The sequence below is a fragment of the Mobula birostris genome, chromosome 4 (genome assembly GCF_030028105.1).
Source record: "Mobula birostris isolate sMobBir1 chromosome 4, sMobBir1.hap1, whole genome shotgun sequence".
Lineage (NCBI taxonomy): Eukaryota > Metazoa > Chordata > Chondrichthyes > Myliobatiformes > Myliobatidae > Mobula > Mobula birostris.
This window is the reverse complement of record NC_092373.1, coordinates 185,225,516-185,246,523: the sequence shown is the minus strand read 5'-3', so window position 1 is coordinate 185,246,523 and position 21,008 is coordinate 185,225,516. Positions and strand designations below refer to the sequence as shown.

At 45.1% G+C, this 21,008-nt stretch overlaps 1 protein-coding gene across 6 annotated transcripts in view; it reads left to right on the top strand.

The window, feature by feature from the left end:
• rnf24 (ring finger protein 24) overlaps positions 1-21,008 on the top strand; it is a 164,699-nt gene that overhangs the window by 25,312 nt on the left and 118,379 nt on the right. Inside the window, exons 1-2 of one of the 6 annotated variants that reach the window (XM_072256695.1) lie at positions 313-461; positions 2,669-2,810. The exons of 1 other annotated variant lie outside the window; for it this stretch is intronic. In XM_072256695.1, coding sequence (XP_072112796.1) covers positions 2,808-2,810 — 3 coding nt within the window. In that variant the 5' untranslated portion in view covers positions 313-461; positions 2,669-2,807. Of the gene's footprint in view, positions 1-235; positions 274-312; positions 462-2,668; positions 2,811-5,693; positions 5,717-21,008 lie in introns of those variants that run through there. 4 more of the 6 variants (XM_072256693.1, XM_072256694.1, XM_072256691.1 and 1 more) reach the window with 4 other exon arrangements.

Here is a 21,008-nt window from a genome sequence, read left to right as displayed (position 1 = left end):
CATCCACAGCGAAAGTTAAAACTGAAACTAGTAACTAATCAAATATTTAAAAAACCCTGGTACCTTATTTCCAAATGCACTCGGCTTCATTGGTAGTGTACAGTGCAGTAGGATCTATTTATTACGCAACTACCTCACCAGGCAGTCTCTGTGCTCCGAGTTCATGGGAACTATTGGGCAAGTGTGAAGCGCACATTATTCAGATTCCAAGCAGAACTGTGTGGCAAGTTACATCGCTACATCATGTTTCACTTGGGGCCGTGCTATAAAAAGGTTAGTGGCAAAATGCATGTGCAAATATGAAAGGAGGGTGTGAAGCAGCACCAGTTGCCTCTGTGCGATGAATAAATTATTTATCTTCATACTTTTATTTTCCAAAGTGCCAGGGCCAGAAACTGCTACTGAAATACAAGGATCCATCTTTTACTGGTCTTAAATCCCTCTCGTCGAGGGTGATGCAGGTGGGTTATTCAGTCACGGGGTGAAGTTTAGCAAACAGAAGACCTGAGGCAGCTGCCTACAGTTTGCAGATTTCTCCCGAAGGAAATCTGCGTGATTCCCCACTACCCCCCACATCCGAAAGCAGATAGCACCACACCCCCATCCCCCATCGATAACTCTATAACTATCACTAGCCTGTAACCTTCCTGATATTTATAGTTCAGTACGGGAGGGGCCATGCTCCCTTCCCTGCAATCCTTAAGCAGAGCATTCAGTGGCTGGTCAGACCACATGGAGTTCGGTGAGAGGTTTTGGTCCCCAAACTCTAAGACGGGATGTGCTGGCGTTGGGGAGGGTGATGAGTATGGCCTCAGGAATGAAAGGGTTAACTTGTGAGGAGTGTTTGGCTCTGGGCCAGTACTTGCTGAAGTTTAGAAGAATAGCGTGGGGGGGGGAGTGCATTAAAACTATTGAGCATATTTTAAAGGAGCACTGCTACAAGAAAGCAGCGGCCATGGTCAAGCATGTCCATCCTTCTGGCCAGGGGTTCCCAACCGACGGTCCACCGATCCCTTGCTTAATGGTCTTGGTCCATGGCGATAAAAAGGTGGGGAATCCCTGACCAAGACCATGCTCTCTTCGTGCTACTACCATCAGACAGGATGTCCAGGGGCCTTGAGAACCACACTGCCAGGATCGGAAGAGGTCAATAACTTACAACCATCAGGCTCCTGAGCCAGTGTGGATCACTTCGCTCACCTCCACACTGAACTGATTCCACAACATACAGTGTGGACTCTGTCAAGGACTCCACAACTCATGTTCTCAGTATTATTTATTTACTTTTCACCATTATTTGCACAGTTTGTCTTTTGCAAATTGCTCTTTCTAATCTCTATTATTTACTGTTTTTCATAAATTCTATTATTTTTCTGTAAATGCCTGCAAGAAAATGAATCTCAGGGTAGTATGTGGTGACGTGTTTCGATAATAAATTTATTTTCAGCTTTGAACCCGAAAACCTTTTGAATATTGAAAGGCCTGGAACAGAGTGGACATGGAGAGGACGTTTCCAGTCGTGGGAGAGATTAGGACCAAAGGGCACCATCTCAGAATAGAAAGACGTCAATATCTTTAGCAAGAGGGTGGTGAATCTGTGGAATTCATTGCCACAGATAGCTGTGGAGGACATGTCACTGGGTATATTTAAAGGGAGGTTGAGAGGTTCTTGATTAACAAGGGTATCAAATCTCATGGAAGAGAAGGGGGTGGAGATGGATAATAAATCAGCCACGATGGAGCAAACTTGGTGTGCCAAGTGGCGTAGTTCTGCTCCTATGTCTTAAGGTCTTATGGGTCTCTTGAGGAACTTTTCACTTTGTGTATCTACCCATCCTCACTTAGGCACTTTAGCTTCTTAGTCCAGCATGTGAAGCACATTGAAGCACCTTCCTGCCGTACCTTTGCTGCCTGACTTGCTGAGTTTTTCCAGCTTTTACTGTTTCTATTTCAGACAAGCCTGTCGTTATTCTTAATAACATACTGCTGGTTGTTCTTATGTATGCTGGAACAACGTTAATAAATTAATGAGCGGCAGTATGATCTCTCCATGAGGGAGCTCGTCTTCGGTTATCTCCATCAAAATTGTGTGGGGGGCGGGGATGTGATGGTGTGCTCCATTGCTTGATCAAGGTTACGGCATTCCTGGGCAGAGGAGGGTGCGATTTGCTCTCTGTGCATTGTGGCCACATGGTTCATACCCCACATTACCCTTTCCAGCCAAGCTGGTTTATTTTGGAAAGTTGGCTTTCTTTGGCACATCTACACCGAAACACAGTGAAATGTTTGTTTGCGTCAATGACCCACACAGGATGTGCTGGGAGCAGCCCGCAAGCGTCGCCACATACCCTGCGCCAACATAGCAAGCCTACAGCCCACTGACCCTAACCCGTGTGTCCTTGGAACCTGGGAGGAAACCGGACTGCCAGAGGAATTTTTTTAGCCACAGAGAGGCGAATCTGTGGAATTCATTGCCGCAGACAAATGTGGAGGCCAAGTCACGGAGTATGTTTAAAGCGGAGGTTGCTAGGTTCTTGATTAGTAAAGGTGGCAAAGGTTACAGGGAGGAGGCAGGGAATGGGGTTGAGAGGGACAATAAGTCCACCGTGATGGAATGGTGGAGCAAGCTCAATGGGCCAAATCACCTAATTCTGCTCCTATGTCTTAGGGAAACCCACACGGTCAGGTGGAGAACGTGCAAACTCCCTCGAGACAACGGCAGAAACCTTAACCAATTGCGGGTGCTGTGAAGTGTTACACTGAGTGCTGTGCTACCGTGTGACAAGATCATTGTCGAGTATACAAGTATGGTGAGGAACAAAACAATGAGAGCTTCCTTGCAGCAATCTCACAGGAGCATAGTTACAGACAGTACACCCTATATTTTATCTGCAAAATTGTAAAATTATATCATACAGAGGAAAATGAAGACTGTAAAATCAAGACAGTGCAAAAATGGCCAATAGGAGACAAATGGACACATAAGTTTCCTCCGGGTGCTCTGGTTTCCTCCTATACTCCAAAGACATATGGGTTAGTGGGTCAATTGGTCTCAAGGGCGTAGTTGGGTGACACAGCTCATTGGGCTGGTAGGTGCTGTTACTGTGGGTTTATTTCTAAAAGCAAATGTCCACGGTAGTGCAGGAGGAGGTCGGTATTAGAATCACAAACACAAGAACATCTGCAGATGCTGAAAATCCAAGCAGCGCACACAAAATGCTGTGGGAGCTCAGCAGGACAGGCAGCAGCAATGCAAAACAAGTAAACAGTCGACTGATGAAAGGTCTTGGCCCGAAACGTCAACTGTTTACTCTTTTCCATAAATGCTGCCTGGCCTGCTGGGTTTCTCCAGCATTTTGTGTATTTAGGTGGTCTGTAGAGAGCCGTTGCTGCGATTGGGTGAGGGGAGTGCAGATAGGTACAAGAATCAGATGGTTGGAGTAAAGTACAGTACCGTTTCTGAACCTTTAGCTTTATGTATCTCTTGCCCAATGTTAGTAGTGGTTGAGATTTAGGTTTAGACTGCCTATGTCTTTGGAGCTAATGGACCTCAAGCGAACACTTGAGTGAGTTGTTTAAGGAAACCTTTCCAGGTTAGTATTGCATCTTCTGAAATCCTAGGGGACACAGGAAGCTGCAGATGCTGGGATCGGGAGCAGAAATAAACTGTTGGAGAACTCAGCAGGTCAGGCAGCATTGGTGGAGGCCAGTTAAGTCGAAGATTCAAGACCTTCTGGGCTTCAGTTCAGATATTGGCTGTCCTCTTGCCTCCACTGCTTGACCCACTGAATTCCCTCTGCGATTTTTCTTTGCTTTTGAAATCCTGTGTTTAGTGGAAGGCCCTTTCACCTGACATGGGTCTGATTACATAAGTAGTTCATTGCACAAACTTACACAATTTGCAACACAAGCTTACTGTAACATCTGTTGCGCAGTCTGCAAAACTCAACCCTGCTATGATCGGAAGTCAGTTGGTGGTACGTGTGCTCTCTTTTACTTTTTCAGCCTGCTGAGAACATAGAACGTACAACACAGTACATGCCCCTTGTTCTGCCAACCTTTTGGCCTACTCCAAAATTAATCTAACCCTTCATTCTACCACCACCCCTAGCAGCATGTTCCACACACTCACCACTCTCTGTGTAAGAAAAACTTACTTCTGACATCCCGCCTATACTTTCTCCAATCGCCATAAAATGATGCCCTCTCGTATTAGCCACTTCCACTCTGGGGATAAAAACACTGCCTGGTCCATTCTATCTGTACCTCCTTTACGTCTTGTACCCCTCTATCAAGTCACCTCTTATCCACCTTCGCTCACTCAAGCTTTGCTCATGAGCTATGCTCTCCTCTCGGCAGCATCCTGATAAATCCCCTCTGCGCCCTCTCTAAAGCTTCTACGTCCTTCCGATAATGAGATGACCAGAAATGAACACAATACTCCCAGAGTTGTACAGAGCTACACTACTTGGAGAGAGGCAGCCCTTGACTACGTGTCCTGGCCTGGAAACTGGATGGCATGTTGCCATGTCTTGGTGCATTACCTGATCCAATTTCAGTGAAGCATAAAATGCAATTGAAAATTAGGGAAAGAATAAACTCCTTGGGTTCACACGTAGAGCTAAGAGTCCAAAAACAAGGCTTTTATGTTGAAGCTTTTAAAATTCCAGTTAGGCCACAGCTGAATATTTTGTCCAATTCTGGCCACTGTATTTGAAGGAAGGTGGAAAGATCCTCAAAAGGACAGGGGAAAAAAAAGATTCAAGTTTATTTATCACGTGTACTTCAAAACATAAAGTGAAATACATCATTTGTGTTAATAACCCAATATCCCATGGGTGTGCTGGAGGCAACCTGCAAGTGTCACCACACGTTCCGGCACCAACTGAACATGTCCGCAACGCTTGGCAGAACTGGACAAAACACCTCAAAAAAACAAAGCAACAACAGCAGAACAAGCTGCATTCCTCCCTCCCACCCACACACACACAGACACAGTCCCCTAAACCCAAGACAGGCTGTCTTCTTCAGCCTCCAGTGGTCTCGTACGCACAGACGTTGGGCCTCTGACTAACCCAGCAGTCTCGCAGAGCTTCACAGGCATGGGGCTCTGGCCAATGGGCCTCAACTCCAGACATCTGATTTATTCCCTGGATGAGGAATTCCATCTGTGAGGTTACATTGGAGAATCCGAGGGCACAGAAGGTTGAGAAGAGACTTAACAGCAGTGTACAAGGTTACCACAGGTTTAGAGGAAAGCTGTTCCCATTGGCAATGATTCATGCAATGTAGCTTCGTAGTGATTGACAAAAGATATAAAGGGATTTTTTTTAAATGGTAGTGAAGGCTTGGAAGGTTGCTGGAGATGGATTCAGTCAGGGCTTTCACAATGAAATTGGACAGATATTTAAATCTGCGGAGCTATGGGAAAGAATGAATCAGTAGGATTTCTCCACAAAGAGCCACGCAGATATTAATGGAGCTTATGTCATTCTGAGCCACGATGACTGCATGAAATGCGGCTGAGTGAATGGTACCTGATTGCTAACAAAAGGGATCTACTCAGCAAGCACTCAGGCATATTGATGTAGGAATTTACCTCCCAAAAGAAATAGTCTGGACTAAAGTGCCTTCATCAAGAGGAATAGATAGAATGGACAGCCAGCACCTCTTCCCCAGGGCACCACTGCTGAATACAAGAGGACATGGCTTTAAGGTAAGGGGTAGGAAATTCAAGGGGGATATTAGAGGAAGGTTTTTTACTCAGAGAGTGGTTGGTGCATGGAATGCACTGCCTGAGTCAGTGGTGGAGGCAGATACACTAGTAGAGACTACTAGACAGGTATATGGAGGAATTTAAGGTGGGGAGTTATATGTGAGGCAAGATTTAAGGGTTGGCATAACATTGTGGGCCAAAGGGCCTGTACTGTGCTGTACTGTTCTATGTTCTATGTTCTATCCCAAAATGTTTAGTGTTACTGTGAGAGACTGGTGAACTTCCTTGCACTTTGCGTTGTTCCAGTTGCCCATTTTGCAGCAGTGTGTTAGTCAGAGTCTATTTATTGTCTGAGAGCTGATGTGTCACTGAGTGGAAGAGCGCAGAAACAGGCTATTCAGCCCATCACGTCCATGCTGTTTCTGTATCTCTGCATTCATTTCATTTTCCCATATTAAGTCCTTTGATGTCCCTGCCGATAGATAAAAGATTGGCTTTATTTTGTTGCATGCCCATCAAAACGTACAGCCAAAGGCGTGAAATCAAATCAGCGAGGATTGTGCGGGGCAACCTGCAAGTGTCACCATGCTTCTGGCACCGGCATAGCGTGCTCACAATTCACTGAGCCTAACCCGTGTGTCTTTAGATGTGGGAGGAAACTGGAACACCTGTAGGAGACCCCAGAGTTACGGAGAGAGGAGATGAACTCCTGACAGACAGTGGTGGACATCAGTGATCACTGGCACTGAAAAGCAGTTGCGCTAAAGGCTATGCTATAATGCCCCCTTAGTGATTTAAGTACCTGTCCAGATGCTGCTTAAATATTGTGAGAGTATCTGCCTCCCTGACTTCCTCAGGCAGCACATTCCAGAATCCAACCACCCCCTGGGTTCATAAAGTCCCCCTCAGACCCCATCCAAATCCCCCACTTCTCAGCTTGAAACTATGCCCTCTTGTCCTCACAGGGCATAAAAAGCCGCCTACTATCTGCTACCTTCATGGGTTCCTACCTCTCTGTCAGGACTCCCTCAACATCTCCCGTCTGCTCCAGGGTTAAACAAAACCCGGCCTATCCAGTCTCTCCTTTTGGTGAATTATGCATTATGTTTCCGGAGACCATTCTTTGTTACAAAGTTCTTGTCTGTCAGGATCCGGTAAGAACAATTCAAACACTTTAGCTGGCCTAGTAAAGAAATAAATTTTCTACACTGCAGATCCACAAAAAAATTAAGGAAGAACCCAACTTTTAATTTTTCTCCCACTAACAAATAATTTACTGTTTTTACTGTGGTTTAGAAAGGTGTCATTATTGGACAGTTCTGTTGGGACATAAAAGAAGACTTAAGCCTAGTGGATCGGTTTATTTGATTTAGAGATACAGCTGAAATAGGCCTTTCTGGTCCACCAAGCTGTGTTGCCTAGCAACCCACCTATTATAACCTCAGTTCCAGAAGGGCTTCTGACTGTGTGTCAATCTGTAAACTGATGCCATTGCCCACTTGTTGAGTTCTGGTCGCCTCATTATATGAAGGATGTGGACGCTTTCGAGAAGGTGCAGAGGAGATTTACCAGGATGCTGCATGGATTAGAGAGCATGTCTTACGAGGTTGAACAAGCTGAGGATGAGAGGTGACTTGATAGAGGTGTATAAGATGATAAGAGGCTTGGTCGAGTGGATAATCGGAAACATTTTTCCAGGTCAGAAATGACTAATACAAGGGGGCCTAATTGTAATGTGTTGTAATCCATAGCTGGATGCATCAGCAAGGGAGATGAGGCTGAGTACAGGGCTACGGTAGGAAACTTTGTCACATGGTGTGAGCAGAATTATCTGCAGCTTAATGTGAAAAAGACTAAGGAGCTGGTGGTAGACCTGAGGGGAGCTAAGGTACCGGTGACCCCTGTTTTCATCCAGGGGGTCAGGGTGGACATGGTGGAGGATTACAAATGCCTGGGGATACGAATTGACAATAAACTGGACTGATCAAAGAACACTGAGGCTGTCTACAAGAAGGGTCAGAGCCATCTCTATTTCCTGAGGAGACTGAGGTCCTTTAACATCTGCCGGACGATGCTGAGGATGTTCTACAAGTCTGTGGTGGCCAGTGCTATCATGTTTGCTGTTGTGTGCTGGGGCAGCAGGCTGAGGGTGGCAGACACCAACAGAATCAACAAACTCATTCGTAGGGCCAGTGATGTTGTGGGGATGGAACTGGACTCTCTCACGGTGGTGTCTGAAAAGAGGATGCTGTCTAAGTTGCATGCCATCTTGGTCAATGTCTCCCATCCACTACATAATGTACTGGGTGGGCACAGGAGTACATTCAGCCAGAGACTCATCCCACTGAGATGCAACACAGAGCGTCATAGGAAGTCATTCCTGCCTGTGGCCATCAAACTTTACAACTCCTCCCTTGGAGGGTCAGACACCCTGAGCTAATAGGCTGGTCCTGGACTTATTTCATAATTTACTGGCATAATTTACATATTACTATTTAACTATTTATGATTTTATTACTATTTATTATTTATGGTGCAACTGTAACGAAAACCAATTTCCCCCGGGATCAATAAAGTATGACTATGACTATATGTGATTGGAATTGATGGGAGGGGTGTCAGAGGTAAATTCTATACACAGGGTGGTGGCTGCGTGAAATGCCCTTTCGGGAGTACTGGTAGAGGGAGATACATTAGGAACATTTAAGAAGCTCTTAGACAAGCACATGGATGATGAAAAAATCGAGGGCTATGTAGGAGGGAACGGTTGGATTGATCTTGGAGCAGGGTGAAAGTTCAATACAACATTGTAGTCGAAGGGCCTGTACTGTGCTCTGAAGTTCTTTGTTCTTGGTTAATATGTTGGCACAACATCATGGGCTGAAGTGCCTGTACCGTGTTGTACTGTTCAATGTTCTGTTCTGTTTTGTTGTGCTTCATTGCTGGTGCTTGTGCCTCACCCCATGTTTCAACGTTGGTGCTAGTGTTTGATCATGTGATTCAGTATCAGTGGCAAGAATTTTCTTCCTGCTTTTGTGCTGATGTCAATGCCAAAATCTTGCCATGTGTTTCAGTATCAGCACCTCTGCTTTGTCCTGTGTCTCTATGTCAGTGTGGTTTTTGTGTGCCACACCACACTAAGGGATAACCTTCCCTTCCTCTACTGCTCAGCCCCAGGAATGTCATAGAACACTGCAGCTCATGTACAGGTGACCATGCTGATCTTCCAGAGGACTAATTTGTCCCTTTCTGTCACTTTCCTCTTAGTACTCTACATCTGTAGAAGCCCTTAGGGTTCCCCTTCACCTTGTCTGCTACAGCAACCTCGCGTCTTCTTTAAGCCCTCCTGATTTCCTCCTTAAGTGTTCTCTTGCATTTCTTGTACTCTGTAAGTACCTCGTTTGTTCCTGCCTGCCATTACCTTCATATCTATAGATGTGAACTTCCCACTATTCAGGACATTTACAAAGGCGGGTGTGTAAAAAGGGCCCAAAGGATCATTGGAGACCTGAATCAACCCAAACACAAACTGTTCCAGCTGCTACCATCTGAGAAACAGTACTGCAGCATGAAAGCCAGGCCCAAAAGACCCTGGGACAGCTTCTTCCACCAGGCCATCAGACTGTTTAATTCATGCTGACACAGCTGTATTTCTATGTTATATTGACTATCCTGTTGTACATACTATTTATTATAAATTACTATAATTGTACATTGCACATTTAGACGGAGATGTAACGTAAAGATTCTTACTTCTCATGTATATGAAGGATGTAGTAATGAAGTCAATTCAATTCAGTTCTTAACCAGGCCTCGATATTGCTCAAAAACCAAGGTTTTCTAAATATGTTAGCCTTGCCTTTGATTCTGACAGGAAATATTGTACTCTCAAAATGTCACTTTGAAGGTTTCCCACTGTCTCCCAGTCATGCCTCTTGCGTTGGGATTCCCATACTTTTTTACATTTCGACAATACTTCTGATAAAGCATTAGATAATTATTTTGGGTAATTTAGCTTTCATCTCTTTTACTTCTCACACCCTCTTTCATTGTAAGTCCAGCTGTTAAATGCTGTTCAGCTCAATTTCTTGCTTGGGCTCCATCTTCTATTCTTAAGGATGTGAGTTCTTAGGGGAACACCAACTGTTTCCTGCTCAGTGTGCGCTGGTGTGGCTGGGGATGGGGGATTTGTGGTCCTGCCCTAAGATTTGACTCTGTGGTTATCCTGCAATTTACAGACTGCTGCTCAGGGGAAAGCAGATGATGCCCGATGTCATCAACCTACGTTTGTGATCCACAGACTGCTGCTCAGGGGAAAGCAGATGATGCTGGATTTTATTAACCTATGTTTGATATGATCAGATGGCTTGAAATAGTTTGTAAAATACTGGCAGAGCATTCCACCCAACTTTTTTTTATCATCCTCGCCATGGTTCTCTTTCCAATTGCTTCTATGACGGAGATGCTTAGAGACCTTTGTACATACTACGCAAAAGCCTGAGGAACATGGTATAGATAGGGCACCTAAGACTTTTGCACAGTACTGTATTTGTCAACATGGAGTGGAGAGTGAGTTTGTAAATCTGGTGGGAGCAAAGGATGTTGGGAATGGTAAGAGTAGAGTGCCACAGGAGGGGCGTGGGACAGGTGGCAGAGGAGAAGTGCCAGGAGTGGGGGTGGGGGAGGTGGCCTTGTGCATAGGTGTAGACACATCCAGCCCTGAAACATCATTCAAGGTCATTTGATTCTTAACAATTGGGTTATTGATCATTACAGAATGTATCTCTGATGCTTCCTGCTCCCTCCCCTCCCCCTTCTTTTTTTCAACCATGATTCCACTCTCCCTGTCCCCTTCCCACTCTCAGTCCACAACAGAGACTCATATCAGAATCAGCTTAATCATCACTCAAATATGTCATGAAATTTGCTTGTTTCTTTTTCGCAGCAGCAGTACAGCACAATACATAAAATTACGACAGTACTGAGCAAAAGTCTTGGATATCCTAGCTATGTATATTTACCTAAGACTTTTGCAGAATTCTGCACATGCAGAGAATGGAGGGATATAGGCGGGTGCAGACGGAAGGGATAATTGGTTCAGCACAATATTGTAGGCCAAAGGGCCTGTTACTATGCTGTACTGTTCTATGCTTTATCAGCATATACCACCATAGACCTTCTTTCTCCCTGATGCTGTTTAGACATAATTTAGTGAACGGTATTGTTATATATTCTAAGCACATGCATACCCTTGTTTCTCCTGAATGCTTTATTGATTTGTGCCTATATATACAGTTTATAGCCCCGAATGAGAACATAGAGCACAGAACAACGTGGAACATAGACGAGGGGAGGCACATTAGTGTAATGGTTAACACCACGCTTTACAGTACAGATGTCCCAGGTTCAATTCCCGCCACTGGCTGTCAGGTGTTTGTACGTTCTCCCCGTGACCACGGGAGTTTCCTTCCACAGTCCATAATCGTACCAGTTGGTTGGTTAATTGGTCATTGTAAGTTGCCCCGTGATTTGACTCAGTTATATCAGAGGGTTCCTGGGTGGCATGGCCTATTCTGTGCTGTATCTCAATAAACAAATGGGTAAAGAAAATATAGTATAGCACACCCTCTTTGCCAACCATGAAGCCAATTTTAATTAATCCTATCTAGCTGCGGGTTCATGCTGCTGTCTATTAAGTTATTGAACAGTTATTGGTAATGCGCACATTACCCAGACTCGTAGAGGATTTGGGAGTCTTCACACAAACAGGGGAGGCTTCAATGACTTAGCTGAGGTGGCAAGTAAGCTCAGGATGGGCAGTCAGCCTGCAGCTCCTGATAACACTGGGGTTTCTGCCTCCCGATCTAATATAGCTTTTCTTTTCTTTCTAACTGAATAGCACACTGGCTCTTTCATGTGATTTAGATATTGCAAGATAGATGCAACTGAAATAGCCTTGCCAAGTTGTAGTATCGGTTTATGGCTACTGGAAATGAACAGCCCGGGAAGGAGATAGAATCTGTACAGAAACCCGCCTTGCAACCTCTGCTGTAATCAGGCCTTCGATCTTTATAAGGCAATTTAGTAAATCCATTAAATGATCTTTCCTGCTCTCGTTCTGTTGATAATTATTTAACCTGTTCATATGTTCACATTTGTTTAAACCTGATTTTTAAAGTGGCCGCTCTGCTAATTGTTGATTGCTCATGGCTGTTTGCACTAATCTCTGTAAATTGTTTGTTGCTGTTGTGTTGTGTGTTATGGTATTGTCTTGTGTTTTATGCCTGGCACCGAACCACAATCAATTCTGGTTATGTTTCACATGCTGCCAATAAAGTCATTATGATAAAAGCAAAAAAATTCAACTTATCCAATTAGAAATGGAAAGATTGACCCTTAATTGAATAAAACCATGACAGTGTTTCAGAGCATTCAACTGTTCCTGCACTTTTCATCATTACCTGCTTTTCTTCATAACAGGCCAATGCACTGTGAAGAAATAGGTGTTTGAGACCCCTTGCTCCCGACACCTTAGCCAAGTAGCTATCCTTCATATTTGTGTTTTAGCAGTTAGGGAGGGGGTCTTTGTTGGTGCACACTTTATCTTGGGAGGGGGTCTCCCATCTGACCTAAGCCCAGTTCTGCCAAGCTAAATTCAGATTGGCTGCATGCTTGGGAGTCAGTGAGGTTGCCAAGTTATTCCCTGGATTTTTTCGATTGCTCATTCAGAGCAATAAAAAAGGCAGTGATGAGTTGAATTTCCCTTCAACTAGTCAGTCCCCGAGTGCTCTGGTTTTCTCCCGCACTGCAAACACAAGACAGCTGGCGGGTTGATTGACCACTGTAAATCGTTCCTCATATGTGGGTAAGTGGTAGAATCTGGGAGGGAGGAGTTTGAAAAATGTGAGGAAGTTTTTAAAAAGGGATTTAATGTAGGATTATTGTAAATGTGTTGTTGATGGTTAGTACACAAAATGCTGGAGGAACTCAGCAGGCCAGGCAGCATCTATGGAATTTTTTCCATAGATACTGCCTGACCTGCTGAGTTCCTCCAGCATTTTGTGTGTATGACTTTGATTTAAATCCATCCCACAACGTGAGGGAGTAAAAATGTTTGCGTTATGACTCTGTCGCAATATACAGACATGTGAATTTATAAGTCTAATGGCTTGTAGAAAGAAGCTGTCCCGTAGCCTGTTAGTCTAATTTTAATGCTGTAGTACCATTTGCCAGACGGAAGCAACTGAAACAGTTTATAGTTGGGCTAACTGGTGACCCCGATGATCTTCCAGGCCTTCTGCATCTTTCCGGCATCTGTAGATTTTCTCTTGTTTATGTTGATGGTTAGCATTAGCTTAATGGGCTGAAGGGCCTGATTCCATGCCATGTGATATAAGCCATGCACAATACTGATGATGCTAGGAGCTGAGTCCAGGTCTCGTTCGCTTCCAGAGGCAGAGTACTCACTAATTGCATTGTGTCACTGAACAAGGTAGAGCCGCACTGGAATGTATCACTCAGTTTATAGTCTATTGTACAAGCAGAGCCAGTTTACTTGAAGAAAAAATCAATTTAAAGCGCAGGGGATACAGAACCTGCAGCAAGAATTTAAGGCAAATGTGTCAGCCTTAAAGTGGAGAAGCTGTGTACAGTCCTCAGCATTAACAGCATTGATTGACAGGGCTAATTAAAGATGAAGATTAGATTTATCTGTCACATGTACTTTGAAACATTAAAATACACAGTGAAACCCATTGTTGGCATGGGTGGTGGTGGGGGGGGGGGGGGCAGCTCACAAGTGTCACCAAGCAAAAAATTACACAATAATCTTCAGCTGGAAAGAGCGTTGTCAGAAAATGGAGCTCACCTGGACAGGACATGTTTGTAGCTGCATTCAAGCAACAGAATCACCAAAATTCCAGGGAAAATAATCATTTATTTATCTCAAGAGAGCAGGACAGAATAAGCTCTTGATAGATTCCTTCTGCTTTGACATTATCTCAAGGAGAGAATTTCAACTTCTTGTTCGCTAGCCCCTAAGCATTGGCCTTGCTGACACAGCAGGTGACTGACTGTACCTGGTACTGTATTCATCTCTGTAGCAGACTGGGCTAGAGCAGGAGAAGATAATTAGGGGCAACAATAAACAAAGGGTACCCATGTACCCTTTTTAAATAATGGCTGGTAGCAAGACAATAATCTGTGCTTTGTAATGATCACGAGCAGCTCAGACTGTGTATTAGCTCAATAAATCCTACATTTAATAAGTTGAGGTCTGCCAGAACTGGATTTGCAGTATAAAAACACCTCTTGTTCTGACCCTGATGAGGAAACTGATGCACCCAGTGCATGCAGAAGATTCCTAGAGCGGTGACACACTCCAAATCACATTTCCAGAGAACAAACACAATTTTTCTTCTCATATATCTAAATTCATCTCAGGTTTCTTTCCACTCCTGTGATCCCTGGTTGCGTTCAGCGTGGAACTGGAGTTAATTTCTTCTTGGTACATATGACAATAATCAGCAAAAAGGTTGTCTTGCATATAGCTCATACGATCAAATCATTATACAATGCATTGAAGTAGAACAAGGTAAAACAATAACAACACCGAATAAGAAACACACACAAAATGCTGGAGGAACTCAGCAGGCCAGGCAGCATCTATGGAAAAGAGTAAATAGTCGAATTTCGGGCTGAGAGCCTTCAGCAGGACTGGAGGAAAAAAGATGAGGAGTAGAGTTAAAAGGTGGGGGGAGGGGAGGGAGAAACACAAGGTGATAGTTGAAGGGGGAGGGGTGATGTAAAGAGCTGGGAAGTTGATTGGAAGAGATACAGGGCTGGAGAAGGGGGAATCTGATGGGAGAGGACAGAAGACCATGGAAGAAAGGGAAGGGGAGAAGCACCAGAGGGAGTTGATGGGCTGTGAAGGAGAAGATGAGAGAGGGAAATGGAAATGGGCAATGGTAAATGGGGAAGGGCGATAACTGGAAGTTTGAGAAATCAATGTTCATGCCATCAGGTTGGAGGTTGACCAGAGGGAATACAATGTGTTGCTCCTCCAACCTGAGTGTGGCCTCATCACTGCAGTAGAGGAGGCCATGGGCTGGAATATGGGAATGGGAAGGAGAATTGAAATGGGTGGCCACTGGGAAATCCCACTTTTTTTGGTGGATGGAACATAGGTGCTCGGCGAAGTGGTCTGCCAACTTGTGCTGGGTCTCATCGATTACAGGGGGCCACACCGGGAGCACCAGCCATAGTATACGATCCCAACAGACTCACAGATGAAGTGTCGCCTCACCTGGAAGGACTGTTTGGGGCCCTGAATGGTAGTGAGGGAGGAGGTATTGGAGCACGTGTGGCCCTTGCTCAGCTTGCTAGGATAAGTACCAGGAGGGAGATCAGTGGAAGTCGCATAGGGTGTGATCCCTGTGGAAAGCAGGAAGTGGGTAGGAAAGATGTGTTTGGTGGTGGGATTCCGTTGGAGGTGGTGGAAGTTACAGAGGATTATGCGCTGGATGCGGAGACTGATGGGGTGGTAGGTGAGGACAAGAGGTCCCATCCCTCATGGGGTGGCAGGTGGATGGGGTGAGGGCAGATGTGGATGAAATGGAAGAAATGCGGGTGAGGACAGTGTTGATGGCGGAGAAAGGAAAGCCTCTTTCTTTGAAGGAGGTCATCTCTTGAGTTTTGGAATGAAAAGCCTTATCCCGAGAGCAGATGCAGAGAAGGGATTGGCATTTTTACAAGTGACAGGGTGGGAAGATGTATAGTCCAAGTAGCTGTATCAGTGGTGTTATAAAAGGTATCAGTGGATAAACTGTCTCCACAGATAGAGACAGGGAGATCAAGAAAGGGGCGGGAGGTTTCAGAAGTGGACGTTGATGGCAGTCGTAGATGTAGCGTAGAAGAAGTTAGCAAGCGATACCAGCGTAGGCATGGAACACAAACTGTTCCACAAAGCCGAGAAGAAGGCAGGTATAGCTGGGACCCATGCAAGTGTCCATTGCACCTTTTGTCTGAAGGAAATGGGAGGAGACAAAGGAAAAGGTATTGAGAGGGAGGACCAGTTCCGCCAGATGGAGGAGAGTGGTGGGGAAGGGGAACTGGTTTGGGGTGGTGTCAGAAAGAATCGGAGGGCTTTGTGTCCTTTCTGTCAGTCCATGGCCTCCTCTACTGCCATGATGAGGCCACACTCAGATTGGAGGAGCAACACCTTATATTCTGTCTGGGTAGCCTCCGACCTGATGGCATGAGAATTGATTTCTCGAACTTTCAGTAATTCCCCCCCTTTACCATTGCCCATTTCCATTTTGCTCTCTCATCTTCTCCTCACTTGTCCATCACCTCCATCTGGTGCTCCTACCCCTTCCCTTTCTTCCATGGCCTTCTGCCCTCTCCTATCAGATTCCCCCTTCACCATCCCTTTCTCTCTTTCACCAATCAACGTCCCAGCAATTTACTTCACTCCTCCCCCTCTCCCAATTTTACCTATCTCCCGCCACCTTGTACTACTGCCTCTCCTCCCCCCACTTCTTTCTCTGTCTTTTCCTCTTCCTTTCCAGTCCTGATGAAGGGTTTCATCCCAAAATGTTGACTATCTGCTCTTTTCCATAGATGCTGCCTGGCCTGCTGAGTTCTGCCACCACTTTGATTTCCAGCATCTGCAGAGTTCCTCTTGTTTGTGATTTGACAATGCAGAATAAAGTGTAACAGCTGCAGAGGAAGCCCAGTGCTGCCAAGGAATAAGGTGCAAGGCCATAGTGAGGTAGTGACTGCGAGTCCCTACGGAAGCTTGTGAGTTCTGCTGAGAGGATCATCAGGGTCTCTCTTCCACCCACTAGAGATATCTATCCAGAGTGCTGTGTACGCAGGACCCTTAACATTGTCAGTGATCCCTCCCATCAATCCAATCATCTCCTTCACCACCTACCATCAGGCAGGAGGTACCATAGCATTAGGGCAACGGTAGGAAACAGCCTCTTCTCTCAGGCCGTAAGACTACCGAATTCCCTGCCGCCACCCAGGTTTCATCACGTCTGAAGTGCTAGTAGTGTTATACTGTTTACTTTTTAACTTGTGTTGTAAATGTACCTTATTTGTTAATTTATTTGAGGTTATATTACTTCATGTGTTGTGTGTGAGTTACATGTACTGTGTTGTGCACCTTGGACTGGAGGAGTTATTGTTTTATTTGGCCACGTACCCGTGTGTGGTTGAATGACAATAAAGTGAACTTGAACTGATAGACTTGTAACAGTGGGGTAGAAGCTATCCTTGAATATGATGTTACCTATCGAATGATGAAAGCCCTTGACTGAGTGGATATGGAGAGGATGTTTCCTATGGTGGGAGGGTCTAAGACCAGAGGGCACAGCCTCAGAATAGAGGGGTGTCCTTTTAGAAGGGAGGTAAGGAGGAATTTCTGTAGCCAGAGAGTGGTGAATCTGTGGAATTCTTTACCACAGGTGGCTGTAGAGGCCAAGTCTTTATGTACACTTAAGACAGAGGATGATAGATTCTTGATTGGTCAGGGCATGACAGGATACAGGGAGAAGGCAGGAGACTGGGGCTGAGAGGAAAATTGGATCAACCATGATGGACCAAAAGGCCTAATTCTGCTCCTATTTCTTATGGTCTTATGCACTTTGTATTTTCTGCCCATTGGAAGAAGGGGGAAGAGTGAATGTCCCTTATACTGACTGCTTTGTTGAATCTGTGGAAGGGAGGCTGGTGTCTTTGATGTGCTGAATTGTGTCCAGTCTTCTGTGTGGAACAGTAGCACTCAGTTAGGTTGTTCTCTAAGGTGCATCAGAAATAATTGGTGAGGGTCCAGGGGAACATGCCAAACTTCCTTAGACTTCTGAGGAAGTAGAGGTATTAGTGTGTTTTCTTGGCTGTGGTTCGGCGTAGTTGGACCAAGACAGGATGTTGGTGATAGTATTGTTACTGTGCAAAATCTTGGGCACATGTAAAAAAGAATTCTGTGAAGCAAAGATGCTTTCAAAAATAGAGAAATGAAAAGTTTCTAAATATCGAAAAAATTACTATGAAGAGCAGTAAACAGTCATAAAAAACTAAATCAAATCAATATTTAGTGTGACTACCCTTTGTCTTTAAAACTGCATCAGTTCTCTTAGGTTCACTGTTGTACAGTCTCGTAAGGAAATCTGCTGGTAGGCTGCTCCAGGCATCTTGGAGAATTTTACCACAGTTCCTCTGCAGACTTTGGCTGCCTCACTTGCTTCTGTCTCTCCAAGTAATCCCAGACAGCCTGGTGGTGTTGAGATCAGGGCTCCGTGGAGATCATAGCACTTGAAACCATCGGGTACCTAAGACTTTAGCGCAGTACTGCACTCTGCTAGGAACTTGAAGCTCTCAAGCTCAACACCATTGATGTAGACAGGAGCAAGTGCATAGCCCCCCCTCCCCCCCCATGAAGTCAATGACCAGCTCTTTCGTTTTGCTGACCTTGAGGGGAATGTCGTTGTCATGACACCATGTTACCAAGCTCTCTGGTTACGCCAACAAAATGCTGGAGGAACTTAGCAATTCGGGCAACATCTGTGGAGAGGAATAAAAAGCCGTCAGTTTGGGCTAAGAGTCTTCATCAGGATAATGGTACAAAAATAACCTGCGTTTCTAAAGAAAAATACTTCAGACAGATGTTCATGAATCCCTTGCATGTTGATACTGGACCTGCTGATTAAGGTTTGCTGGATGGAGTATCGGAAGGGCGGAAAGAAAGGCCGGGGGATTTGAGAGGGACGTCCTTGGTTGCTGGCCATCAATGATGGAGAGCGAAGCAGGAGGCCAGAACTGGATGAGGCAGATGCTTTGGAGGGTGTAAGGATGGGAGGAAACTGCAGGAAAAGGAGAGGCTAGGCCATGGTAGCTTTGTGGACTAGTGTCCAGAAGCTTGAACTATTGAAACAGAGACGGGAGTTCAAATCCCAGCATGGCAACAGGGAACTAGGAAGCAGAAGGCTATCGCAATAGAGCTGCTACTTCACAGTGAGCTGCCTCACTGCCGCCGACGACATGTATTCAATCCTGACCACCAGTGCTGTATGTGAAGAGTTTGCCTGTTTTTCCAGTGTAGGGCTGGCCACATCCCAAAGGTACATGGGTCGGTAGATTGGCCTCTGTAGAATGTAACTGGGGTGTAGGTGAGCTGCTGAATCTGGTGCTACTTGGTGAGAATGTGGAGAGAATAAAATGAGATTAGCATAAAGGGACACTGGGTGGAAGCAGGCACGCAATAGGCCAGAAAGTCTGTTTCCATGGTGATGCCAGGTATCTGGATTAACTGGATTATCTGCTGGAGGAACTCAGCAAGTCAAGCAGTACCGGTAGGAGGAAAGGAAATGTCAATCATTTCGGGTTGAAACATCGACAATTCCTCTTACCCCTCCCCCCACCACACCACACAGATGCTGCTCGATCCGTTGAATTCCTCCAGCAGATAGTTTGTTAGTGGTGAGCCTGTTTCCGTGCCGTATGACTCTGATTCTTTGGTTTTGAAGTTTATTTATTTAGAGATGCGGTGGGGAGCAGGCTTCTTGGGCCTAATGAGCCACACTGCCCAGCCACCCATCTGTTTAACCATAGCCTCAACACAGAACAATTTACAGTGACCAATTAACCTACGTCTGGGCTGTGGGAGGGAACCAGCGGAAAGCCACATGGTCATAGGGGAAACGTACAAACACCTTACAGACAGCGCTGGAATTGAACTCCAAGCTCCAGTGCCCCGAGGTATAATAGTGTAAATCTACAATTTCAGCAATAACAGCCAATAAACTGACATTTTATTGTAAAAAAGCCCCAATAGGAATTATCTAACCTGTGTGTGTTTGCAGACTCAAAGTGCATGTGGTTCTTGCTTGCCCATTGTCATCAATCACCCTTCTCCTTTGGACCCTGTGGCACCACTCTCCCTCTCCTCTTCAGTCTAGCTCTATCCCCTCTCCATTCTTATTCCTGATGCAGGGGTCTCACTCAAAACCTTGACAATTCCTTTCCTCCCAAGGATACGCTGCTTGACCCTGCAGCAGATTGATTGTTGTTCTGGATTCCAGTGTCTGCAGTCTCATGTCTCCTCTTGCTTTTTCCTGGATTGCCTTTGTATTAGTGCATTTGCATCAGCTTGCAAAGCAGACACAGAACTCTAAGCCACAATCTTTGAGTTTGACATGCATTTGTACACAACATCCCCTCTTTTTTTTCAGCTGCATGGAAACTGCCTGAAAACTGTACACCAATTTTTTTTTTGTAATGTGCATACTATGAATATTTACAATGAAAACTGGAAAATAACATACATTTGACTAAATAGAAGGATAGAACGGAATCAGAACAAAGAAAATCTTTCAAGCTTCGTAAACTTTTTCTCGTCTGCCTTTATTCCAGCTGCGCAGCAACGAAGGCTATGTGTGCGGGAGCATTTCAGTTACTGCGCTGCTGTGCACCCAGGCAGTTTAGAGTGGGCAGTGTTTGTCCAGCACCTTAAAACACTCAAAGGCATTTTACTGGATCACTTTCACACAAAACTTGATATCAAGCCATGATGAAGCAATGAAAGTCTGGCCAGAGGGTGGGGGCTACAAAGACAGGGAGGGTCAAGGTACAGTAGGGAATTGCTACAGTAGAACACTAAATTCCAAAATCCGCTGTACAGGACCGGCTGTCTGTTTAATTTTTGCCAGCGGAAACTTGGCACAGAATTGAATACTGCAACATTTTACATCTGCTCTCATAGTTGACGTAAGAAGAAATTTCCACAATTTTGAAGAGTATCGGGGGAATTTTCCCTGGTGTCAGAGCCAACACTCCAAAGATTGTCTGGTCATCGTCACGTGGCTGTTTATGGGATCATTCTGTGCTGCTTTGCTTCCTAGCTTACACATGAAAAATAATTAATTGGCTGTAAAATCACAAGGACAGGGCCAAGTTAATAAATTAACTAGTAGGCCTTGAAGGGGTGTGAAACATAGACAGGAGGACCAAATCAAATTGTACACTGAGTGATCACTTTATTAGCTACCTCTTGTACCTAACAAAGTGGCCATTGGGTGCATTTTTGTGGTCTTCTGCTGCTCTCATCCATGCACTTCAAGGTCCAGTACATCAGAGATGCCCTCCTGCACACCACTGTTATAACACATGGTTATCTGAGCTGCTGTCACCTTCTTGTCAGCTTGAACAAGCCAGGCCATTCTCCTCTGGCCTCTCATAAGGCGTAGTCACCCACAGAACTGCTGCTCACTGGATGTTTTATCCCTTTTTT